Consider the following 10,821-nt stretch of genomic DNA (forward strand, 5'->3'; position numbering starts at 1 on the left):
TGTCACTAGATAGGCGTGTTCATTGATAATTTTTACTACCGAACTTTAGCATTAATGCGTATTCACACGTCTTGAAATTGCAAATCACTTTTTTTACTTGGATAAGATCTGGAAAAATTAAATATTTAATAACAATATTTCTAGAATTCAAATATTTTTAATTACAATTCTTCCAAATTCATTTATTTTCACGATTTCCAATTGAAGTTCTGTAAAATTCTATTATTTCCAATTAAAAAATTTTTTAAATCAAATACATTTTATTAAAGTTCTTCATAATTGAATTGTCATAAAAATTTGCAGTTGAAATTATGCAAAATTTGATTTTTTTAAAGTTACAATTAAAACTCTTCAAAATCAAACTAATTTTAACATATTTTCAATTAAAATTCTTCAAAATTCAATTATTTTCTAAATTTAAAATTAAAAATTTTCTATAATTAAATTATTTTTTATATTTTAAATTAAAATTCTTCAAGACGCAATCATGTTAAAAATTTACATTTGAAATTTTGCAAAATTCAATTACTTTCAATTTAAATATTTAATAATAAATTACATTTTATTGAAATTCTTCAAAATGCAATTACTTATTAAAATTTACAATTGAAATTTTGTCAGATTCAATTATTTTAAATTAAAATTTTCAAAATTCAATTATTTTAAATTAAAATTCTTCAAAATTCAATTATATATAAATATTTTAAATAAAAATCCTTTAAAATTCAATTATTTTTAAAATTTACAATTGAAATTTTGTCAAATTCAATTATTTAAAATTAAAATTATCAAAATTCAATTATTTTCAATTAAAATTCTTCAAAATTCAATTATTTAGAGAATATTTTTAATTAAAATTCTTCAAAATTCAATTATTTTCAAAATCTACAATTGAAATTTTGTAAATGCAATTATTTTAAACTAAAATTTTTCAAAATTCAATTATTTTTAATTAAAATTCTTCAAAATTCAATTATTTAAATATATTTTTAATTGAAATTCCTCAAAATTTTTATAATTTTGAAAATTTAAAATTATATTCTGCAAAATTAACAGTTAATGTTTTTCGAAAATTGAATTATTTAAAAAATTTGCAATTAAAATTTTTCAGAATTCAATTATTTTGAACATTTTCAATTAAAATTCTTCAAAATACAATTATTTTCTAAATTTAAAATTAAAATTTTCTATAATTTAATTATTTTTAATATTTTAAATTACAATTCTTCAAGATGCAATCATGTTAAAGATTTACACTTGAAATTCTGCAAAATTTAATTACTTTCAATTTAAATATTTAATAATAAATTGCATTTTATTAAAATTCTTCAAAAGTGGATTGTTTTCAAAATTTGTAATTAAACTTTTGCAAAATTCAATTCTTTTAAAAATTTGCAATTTAACCTCTTCAAAATTAAATTAATTTCACACATTTTCAATTTAAATTCTTCAAAATTGAATTATTTTCAAAATTAAAAATCAGAATTTAAGGAAAAAAAATATATAATAAGTGAAAGAATAAATAAAATAAGTTTATTTGAGATAAATAGTTTATATATAATAAATAGTTTATTTAAGTATATAAAGGAAATAGAAAAATTTTATGTCAATATTTCTAGTTTTTTAGGTTAAATTTTCCAACACAGTCATTAAAGACAACCTTTTTTCGCCATTTTTTCAGAAATTCTATTTTTTTCGGTTAAATTTTCCAACACAGTCATTAAAGACGAGCTTTCTTTGACACTTTTTTCAGAAATTCTACTTTTTTCGGTTAAATTTTCCAACACAGTCATTAAGAAAAACCTTATTTTGACACTACTTTTGTTTTCGATTTTTGTCAACTCATTACAACCATAGAAGTAACGATTTCACTAGATAGACAACTTCATTGACAGTTTTTAACTTTTTACTATCGAACTTTGTTATTAATGCATATTCACTCGTCTGAAAATTGCAATTCACTTTTTAGCAAGAATATGATCTAGAAAATAAAAATATTTAACAATATTGAATGTATCTTTATTTTCTAATAGTCTAAAGTATTAAAATTCATTTTTTTAATTTAGTATTTAATTAATAATTTTATTATTTTTAACAATATTTTGATTTTCTGTCAAAGCAAAATAATATTTTCATTTTTGTTAAAATCGTCTGTATTTTAATTATTTTGTAATAAAAATTCGTTTTTGTAAAATAATTCGTATAATAATAAAAAAAATTTTTTATTTTATTTTTATTGACGAAATTTTTTAATATAAATTAAATAAGGTTTTAATGGGGAGGCCAATAGAAAAAATGGCGCTAATGTAATAAAATTTAGGGGAGGGGGTAAAATTTTCAAAAAATGTACGTAATTAATAATAATAATTAGTATTTATTAATAATTAATAATAATAATAATAATTAAAGTTTGGACAAGGAGAGAAATTAACGAAACGTTGAATTTGAACACAATTAACTCATTTTATTCATTTCTTTCTTAGTTTTTTTTTGTAATATATAACATCTTGGCATGCGCAACATTTTTTATATTTTTTGTATTTTGTATTTATTATTTATTTATTTATTTATTCAGTTATTTATTTTCTTTTTAAGAACAATGCTAACGCTTTAAATGGGGTGGTGAGTAGGGATCCCAGGGATTTAGAGAACGTATCGTCATCTGTACAATGGTATCAATTTCCGCCATTCCGCCCATTCCAGTGTCACCGCACATTAGAGTTTTTGAAATGCAGCTGACTTCTTTGTACCCCCAGGACTTGAGCAGAGAAACCTTTAAAGAAGAAGAAAATAAGGTTTTTTTTCAAAAAAAAAATTTTAACTTCTTATTTCTAGTAGAGTGATATTTTACGTCTTTGAAATTCAGTTATTTGATGGGATAATCTTTCTGTTTCTTTTTTCATTTTGTCTCAATTTTGCAGTTATATTATCTTTAAAATTTTAAAAACTTTTCAAAATTCAAATTTTTTGGTTAAAATTCTTCATAATTTAATTATTTTAAAAATTGAAAATTCAATTATTTTCAAAATAAACAAATATGTAATACTTTTGAAACTTCAATTTTTTTTCTAAATTTGCATTCAAAAATTTTGAAAATTCTATTATTTTTAATTTTTTTGGTTAAAATTCCTAAAAATTCAATTATTTAAAAAATTTAAAAATAAAGTTCTCCTTAATTCAATTATTATAAAAATTGTGAATTTTAAATTCATCAAAAATTCAATTATTTTCAATAAAAATGTTTCATATTTTAATTATTTTCAATATTTTCAATTAAAATTTTCAAAAATTCAATTATTATCAATGTTTAAAATTAAAATTTTTAAAAATTCAATTATTTTCAATATTTTCAATTAAAATTTTAAAAAATTCAATTATTTTCAATATTCTCAATTTAAAATTTATAAAAATTCAATTATTTTCAATATTTTCAATTAAAATTTTTAAAAATTCAATTATTTTCAATATTTAAAAATAAATTTTTCCATAATTCAATCAATTTCAATATTTTCAATTAAAATTCCTCAAGATTCATTTATTTTCAAAATTTTCTAAAATTCAATTATTTGCAACATTTTCATTTTAAAATCTTTTAAAATTACAAAATTAAGAATCAGAATTTTACAAAATTCAATTTTTTTTTCAAATATCGAATTCAAATTCTTCAAAATTCTAATTCTTTTTAAAATTTAGAATTAAAATTCTTTAAAATTGAATTTTTTTCAAAGCTTAAAATCAGAGTTTTTCAAAATTCAATTAAAAAAAAAATTGAATTAAAATTTTTCAAGAATTAAATTATTTTTAAAATGTGCAATTAATACTTTTAGAATTTCAATTTTTTTTTTAAATTAAAATATAGAAGTCACCAAAATTAAATTAATTTCCAAATTCATAAATAAAAATTCAATTATTTTCAATATTTTCGATTAAATTTTTTCAATTATTTTTAAAATATTGAATTCAAATTTTTCAAAAATTAAAAAATTTTCAAAATTTTCAATTAAAATTTATCCTAATTCAATTATTTTGTACATTTTCAATTAAAATTCTTAAAAATTAAATTATTTTCAAAATTTTAAATAAAATTCTTCAAAAATTCAATTAATTTCAAAATTTTCAATTTAAATTCGTCATAATTAAATTATTTTGTACATTTTCAATTAAAATTCTTAAAAATTAAATTATCTTTAAAATTTTAAATAAAATTTTTCAATAATTCAATTATTTTCAAAATTTTAAATACAATTTTTCAATAATTCAATTAATTTCAAAATTTTCAAATTAAATTCGTCCTAATTAAATTATTTTCTATATTTTCAATTAAAATTTTTAAAAAATCAATTATTTTCAAAATTTTAAATAAAATTTTCAATAATTCAATTAATTTCAAAATTTTCAATTTAAAATCGTCCTAATTCAATTAATTTCTACATTTTCAATTAAAATTTTTAAAAAAATTAATTATTTTCAAATTTTAAATTTAAATTTCACCATAATTCAATTAATTTTAAAATTTTCAATTGAAATTTGAAAAAATCAATTATTTTCAAATTTTAAATTTAAATTTCTACATAATTCAATTATTTTCGATTCAAATAAAATCGAAAGAAATTGCTTTTCTGGAGAATAAATTGAAAATAGTCGTAAAAAATCTTTTTTTTCGAAAATAAATCAAAAATAGTCTGAAAAATCGATATTTTTTCAAAATAGATATAAAAATTGGTTTTTTTCGAAAATAGATTAAAAGATTAATAGATTAAAAGTAGTCGTAAAAATCGCTTTTTTGAAAATAAATCAAAAATAGTTTGAAAAGTCGATTTTTTTTAAAAATAATTTTAAAAAATAGCTTTTTTTAGAAAATAAATCAAAAATAGTCGGAAAAAGGACTGTCTTTTGTAAATAATTAGAAAAAACCTTTTTTCTGGATAATAAGATTAAAAATAGTCGTAAAAATCGCTTTTTGAAAATAAATAAAAAATTGTCTGAAAAAACGACTTTTCTTAAAAATAATTTTAAAAAATCGCTTTTTTTAGAAAATAAATCAAAAATAGTCGGAAAAACGATTTTCTTTTGTGAATAATCGAAAGAAATTGCTTGTCTCGATAATAAATTAAAAATAGTCCTAAAAAATCCTTTTTTTTCCAAAATAAATCGAAAATAGTCTGAAAAATCGACTTTTTTTAAAAAATAATTTTAAAAAATCGCTCTTTCGAGAATAAATCAAAAATAGTCTGAAAAATCGACTTTTTTTAAAATAATTTTGAAAAATCACTTTTTTAGATAATAAATCGAAAATAGTCGGAAAAACGACTTTCTCTTGTGGATAATTAGAAAAAAGCTTTTTTTTCTGAATAATAGATTGAAAATAGTCGTAAAAAATCGCTTCTTTGAAAATAAATCAAAAATAGTCGGAACAACGATTTTCTTTTGTGAATAATCGAAAGAAATTGCTTTTTTCTGGATAATAAATTGAAAATAGTCGTAAAAAATCCTTTTTTTTGAAAATAAATCGAAAATAGTCTGAAAAATCGACTTTTTTTAAAAACAATAATTATTGTTTTTAAAAAAGTCGATTTTTCAGACTATTTTCGAATTATTTTTAAATTATTTTAAAAAATCGCTTTTTTTTAGAAAATAAATCAAAAATAGTCTGAAAAATGATTTTCTTTTATGAATAATTTTCAAAAAACGCTTTTTATAAGAAAATAAATCAAAAATCGTCGGAAAAACGATTTTCTTTTGTGAATAATCGAAAGAAATTGCTTTTTTCGATAATAAATTGAAAATAGTCGTAAAAATCCTTTTTTTCGAAAATAAATCGAAAATAGTCTGAAAAATCGATTTTTTTTAAAAACAATAATTATTGTTTTTAAAAAAAAGTCGATTTTTCAGACTATTTTCGAATTATTTTTAAATTATTTTAAAAAATCGCTTTTTTTAGAAAATAAATCAAAAATCGTCGGAAAAACGACTTTTTTTTGTAAAAATAATAGAAAGAAATCGCTTTTTTCGAAAATAAATCGTAAAAATCGATTTCTTTTGTGATAATATTCAAAATAAAAGTCACAGAATCCAAGGAAGGCCAGAATAGAAAAATAAATTTTTCTCAAAACATTTCCTTACTTGAGGTTCAGTAACGGGATGATTCCACATTCTGGTGTTCATCGCTGGACAGAATAAAAGGGGTTTATTGGGATCCCAAGCGCGTGCAACGCACGTTAATATATTGTCACAAATACCGCTCGCTAATTTACCAAGCGTATTGGCATCTAATGGCGCTATTAGAAATAAATCGGCCCATTTAACTAAGTCAATGTGTAGAACTGGATCGCCACGATCCTGCCATGCGGCCCATTCAACGGTGTCCGAAAGTACTTGCGTTCCAATCGGCAGTTTAACATCCTTGAGAAAATGCTTCGCCCTCTCCGTCACCACAACTCGAATATCGTAATTGTGCTGCCACAATTTATCAACCAATTGCGGCAGTTTTATCGTTGCAACACTACCCGTGCAGCCGATCAAAATTTTCTTTCGCGACGTGCATGCCATTCTTTTGTTTCAATGGGAGAACAAAAAATCAATCCAGTCTCGTTTTTATTAACAATTAATTAACAAATATTTATCTACTTGCTCTTTTCTAAAATTTACTCTTTTTGCTTGTAATTCTTTTCTAATTCTTTTCTACAACAGAAAAAATTCTTCTTCTAAATTTCCTCTGCAAGCAAATTATCTTCTAAAATTTTTTTTTGCCACTGGAAAATTCTTCTAAATTTTTTTTTTGCAGTTGATAAATTTTGCTTCTAAATTTTCTTCGCAACTGGCAAATTCTTCTTCTAAAATTTTCTCTACAATTGTCAAATTATTCTTCTAAATTCCTTCGCTGTTAGCAATATTTTTCTTCTAATTCTCTTCACTGTTTTCAATTTCCAATTATTCTTCGATTTTTGTTTTTCTTTTGCAATTTGCAATTATTCTTCTAAATTTTTTTTGTTCTTTTTTTTGCAAATTTCTTGACTCGAAATTTGTAATTTTCGTTTTTTACAGAAAAAATTCTTCTTCTTTCTCGACAAAAAAAAGAAAATGGAAAAATTGCTCCTCGTCGGCAGTGTCGAGACAAATGCAAAAAAACAATCAACAAGAAAATGCGATAATAAAAATAAGTCTTCTTCTTTTCTTTTTGTTGGTCAAAACTCTCGAAAAATTGGCAGTTTTTTGTCAGGAAAAAAATTGGCCCTTTGCTTGTTGATATGCCCGTTTTTTTTTGTGTGTACCGAAACTCCAATTTATAATCTGAAATAAAAAGAAATTTTTTTAAAATTAATCGCAAAAAATGTGAGGAAAATATTTTTATGTGTTCCTATTTTTGCAATTTTTACTATTTTTGCAAAAATATTCGAATTCAGTCAAGAAAAAATTTTTAAAACTTTCTTATTTTCTACAATTTTGCTGTTACGTTTTTTTTTACAAATTTTTAAAAAATAATATTTATGTCAAATAAAAATCATATAATCTTTGTAACGCTTTTAATTTTGAATAAAAAATAATTTAATTCTTGAATAATAGAATTTTGTTTAAATTATTGAAAATTGTATTCTTCAAAAAAAAATTTATTAATATTTTGAGAATAATTAAATAATTCTTCGAATAAGAATTATAAGGAATTTAATTGAAATTGTTTGAAAAATATTTCAGTTCTTTTCAAAATTTTAGAAATATTTTGAATTTTTAACAATTTTAATTGCAAACTTTGGCAAAAAATATACAATTTTGAAAGATTTTAATTTATCATTCTGTAAATACTCCAATTTTCAAGAAATCTGGAAAATAAATTAATTCTCAAAAATTTTAAGCATTTCAATTAAAAGATATTAAAAATGATAGAATTTTCTGCAATTTTTATTTTTAAATTTTGAAAATAATTGAATTTTAGAAAATTTTAATTCTAAATCTTGAAAATAATTAAATTTTAGAAAATTTTAATTTTAAATTTTGGAAAAATAAATAAATTTTGAAAAATTTTAATTCAATATTTTAAAAATAATTGAATTTTGAAAAAATCCGTTTCTAAATTTTGAAAAGAATTGAATTTTAAAAGATTTAAAATTAAAAATATTGAAAATAATTGAGTCTTGAAGAATATTGATTGAAAATTCCCAAGTAATTTAAAATTTAAAAGAAGTCTCATTCGAAATTTTTAAAAGAATTGAATTTTAAATAATTTAATTGGAAAATATTAAATATAATTGAATTTTCAAAAAATTTTATTTGTAAGTTTTAAAAATAATTGAATTTCGTAAAATTCTTATTCGAAAGTTAGAAAATAATTGAATTTTAAAAAATTTAATCCTAAATTTAGAAAATAATTAAAATTTTAAAGAATTTTACATTTAAATTTTGAAAATAATAAAAATTTTGATTAGTTTTAATCACAAATTTGGCAAGTAATTGAATTTTGAAGAATTTTATTTAAAAATTTGTAACATAATTGACTTTAAAAAAATTTTATTTGTAAATTAAAAAATTGAATTTTGAAGAATTTTAATTCTAAATTTTGAAAATAATTTAATTCTAATAAATTTTTATTTGTAAATTAAAAAAATAATTTAATTTTGATAAATTTAAATAAAATATTATGCAAATTATTAGAATTTTGAAGAATTTGAAGTTAATATTTAAAAAATAATTTAATTTTGTATAATTCTGATTCATAATTTTGAAGAGAATTGAATTTTAAAAGATTTTAAATTAAAAACATTGAAAATAATTAAATTTTCAAAAATTTTTATTTAGTAAATTTTGAAAATAATTTAATTTTTGAAGTATTTTAATTCATAATTATGATAATAATTTAATTTTGTAGAATTCTAATTTAATATGTAATTTCAAAAAAATTGAATTTTTAAGAATTTTAATAAAAAAAATTGAATATAATTGAATTTTTGATGAATTTAAAATTCAGAAGTTTTATAATAATTGAATTAAGGAGAATTTTATTTTTAAGTTTTTAAAATAATTGAATTGTGAAGAATTTTAACCAAAAAAATTAAAAATAATAGAATTTTCAAAATTTTTAAATGCAAATTTAGAAAAAAAATTGTAATTTCGAAAGTATTATTTGTAGATTTTGAAAATAATTGAATTTTAAAAAACTTTAATTGAAAATATTGAAGGTAATTGAATTTTTATTTATAAAATCTGAAAATAATTAAATTTTGGTTAAAAGTAATTGCGAATTTTAAAAATAATTGAATTTTAAAAAATTTTAAATGCAAATTCAGAAACAAATTGTAATTTCGTAAATATTAATTGCAAAGTTTGAAAATAATTGAATTCTGAAAAAAGTTAATTGAAAATATTGAAAATAATTGATTTTTTATGTATAATTTCTGAAAACAATTGAATTTGATAGAATTTTATTTCTAAATTATGAAAATAATATAATTTTAAAGATATTTAATTGAAAATACTAAAAATAATTGAATGTTGTAGAATTTTCACTAAAACAATTAAAAATAATTGAATTTTCAAAAGTTTTAAATCCAAATTTAGAAAAAATTGAAATTTCAAAAGTATTATTTTTGTAAATTTTTTAAATAATTGAATTCTGAAAAAATTTAATTGAAAATATTGAAAATAATTGAATTTTTATGTATAAATTCTGAAAATAATTGAATTTGAGAGAATTTTATTTCTAAATTATAAAAATAATTGAATTTTAAAGATATTTAATTGAAAATACTAAAAATAATTGAATTTTCGAAAAAATTAAAAAACAAAAATATATAAACAAACAAATAAATATAATCAAAATTTTCTAACCTTTCTCGAACTATTTTGCAGTGATTTGCGCAGTACGTATGTATATATATAATTCTCTACTACAATAACACGATTTACTGAAATATATTTTTTTTCTCTTTCGAAAATAGATTCGTCGATGATTTTTTTTTCTTTTTTAATCTTTTCTTCTAGTTCTCGAAATTTCTGATTTTATTTTTTATAATAGTTAAGTATATATTTAAAAGGATATCTCTTTTTGTCTGCTGTCTTTGAAATATATATATATAATAAGTATATTCGTTGAATGAAGAGAGAAAACAATGTGTCATTACGTTTCCTTTTTCATCTGTTCAGTGAAACCGAGTTTAGACCATTCTTCACGTGCCATGAGATTATTATCCATTCGACACTCGAGATAATCTTGTGTAACATTTCGACACAATCCAGAATCATTTTTATTATCGACAAGACAACGCATATATTTAATCATTAAACTTTTGCAAAGCCCTTCATGATCCAGTGGGAAACTGCCCTTTTCAGGTGGTACCGGGATAAACCTTTTTTGTATGAACGCGTGCTGGGACATCACACTATTTATTCAACTCACAATTTTTCCTATTTTTTGATTTTTGACATTTGACACTTCTTTTTTTGAAAATAGAAAAAAAGATATTTTTTTCGAGGGGTAAAATTCGATAAACTACGCGACGAAAAGTGACGAAAACGAAGAACGAATCAACGAACACGAAGAGTAACGAAGAGAGAACAACAAGTACAGTCTGTGTGGAAAGTTTTTTTTGGACAAAAAGTCCGCCGCGCAAGCGCGGGACGAGTTTAAATTCTTATTTTCTACTTTTCTTTTATTCCGTTTTTCTAAATCGATCTTTTCTCTTTTTTTCCTTAAAACAATAGAATTTATTTCCTTTCCTTTTTATTTATAAAATAAACTCCTATTTTCTATTTATTTTTGTATTTATTTTTATTAAAAATCGAAGCCATCTGGCGGCGCGCCTACGAACACACTTCGATATATCGAAACCA

The 10,821-nt window shown here is 19.7% G+C and overlaps 2 protein-coding genes across 2 annotated transcripts; both read right to left on the reverse strand.

Annotated features, from left to right (window-relative positions):
* Positions 1-2,587: 2,587 nt before the first annotated feature.
* On the reverse strand, positions 2,588-7,113 carry LOC122512152 (phosphopantothenoylcysteine decarboxylase). The gene is made up of 2 exons (XM_043627852.1): positions 6,124-7,113; positions 2,588-2,773 (listed from the first exon to the last, which is right to left on the reverse strand). The coding sequence occupies exons 1-2, from the start codon at positions 6,547-6,549 to the stop codon at positions 2,603-2,605; spliced, it is 597 nt and encodes a 198-aa protein (XP_043483787.1). The 5' UTR covers positions 6,550-7,113; the 3' UTR covers positions 2,588-2,602.
* A 2,875-nt stretch (positions 7,114-9,988) lies between these two features.
* LOC122512159 (cytochrome c oxidase assembly protein COX19) lies at positions 9,989-10,546 on the reverse strand. The gene has a single exon (XM_043627865.1). It carries the CDS (start codon positions 10,364-10,366, stop codon positions 10,109-10,111), a length of 258 nt encoding a protein of 85 aa, XP_043483800.1. The 5' UTR covers positions 10,367-10,546; the 3' UTR covers positions 9,989-10,108.
* Between the last annotated feature and the right edge of the window lie 275 nt (positions 10,547-10,821).

Source organism: Leptopilina heterotoma, unplaced genomic scaffold (genome assembly GCF_015476425.1).
Source record: "Leptopilina heterotoma isolate Lh14 unplaced genomic scaffold, ASM1547642v1 Lhet_123, whole genome shotgun sequence".
In the NCBI taxonomy this organism is placed as follows: domain Eukaryota; kingdom Metazoa; phylum Arthropoda; class Insecta; order Hymenoptera; family Figitidae; genus Leptopilina; species Leptopilina heterotoma.

What these genes read in the sequence shown, in the direction of transcription:
- LOC122512152 (XM_043627852.1), bottom strand. Translation starts at nt 6,549, where the DNA reads ATGGCATGCACGTCGCGAAAGAAAATTTTGATCGGCTGCACGGGTAGT. An exon ending in ATCCCGTTACTGAACCTCAA is followed by an intron (nt 2,774 to 6,123) that starts GTAAGGAAATGT and finishes TCTTCTTTAAAG; the next exon opens with GTTTCTCTGCTCAAGTCCTG.
- LOC122512159 (XM_043627865.1), bottom strand. Translation starts at nt 10,366, where the DNA reads ATGTCCCAGCACGCGTTCATACAAAAAAGGTTTATCCCGGTACCACCT.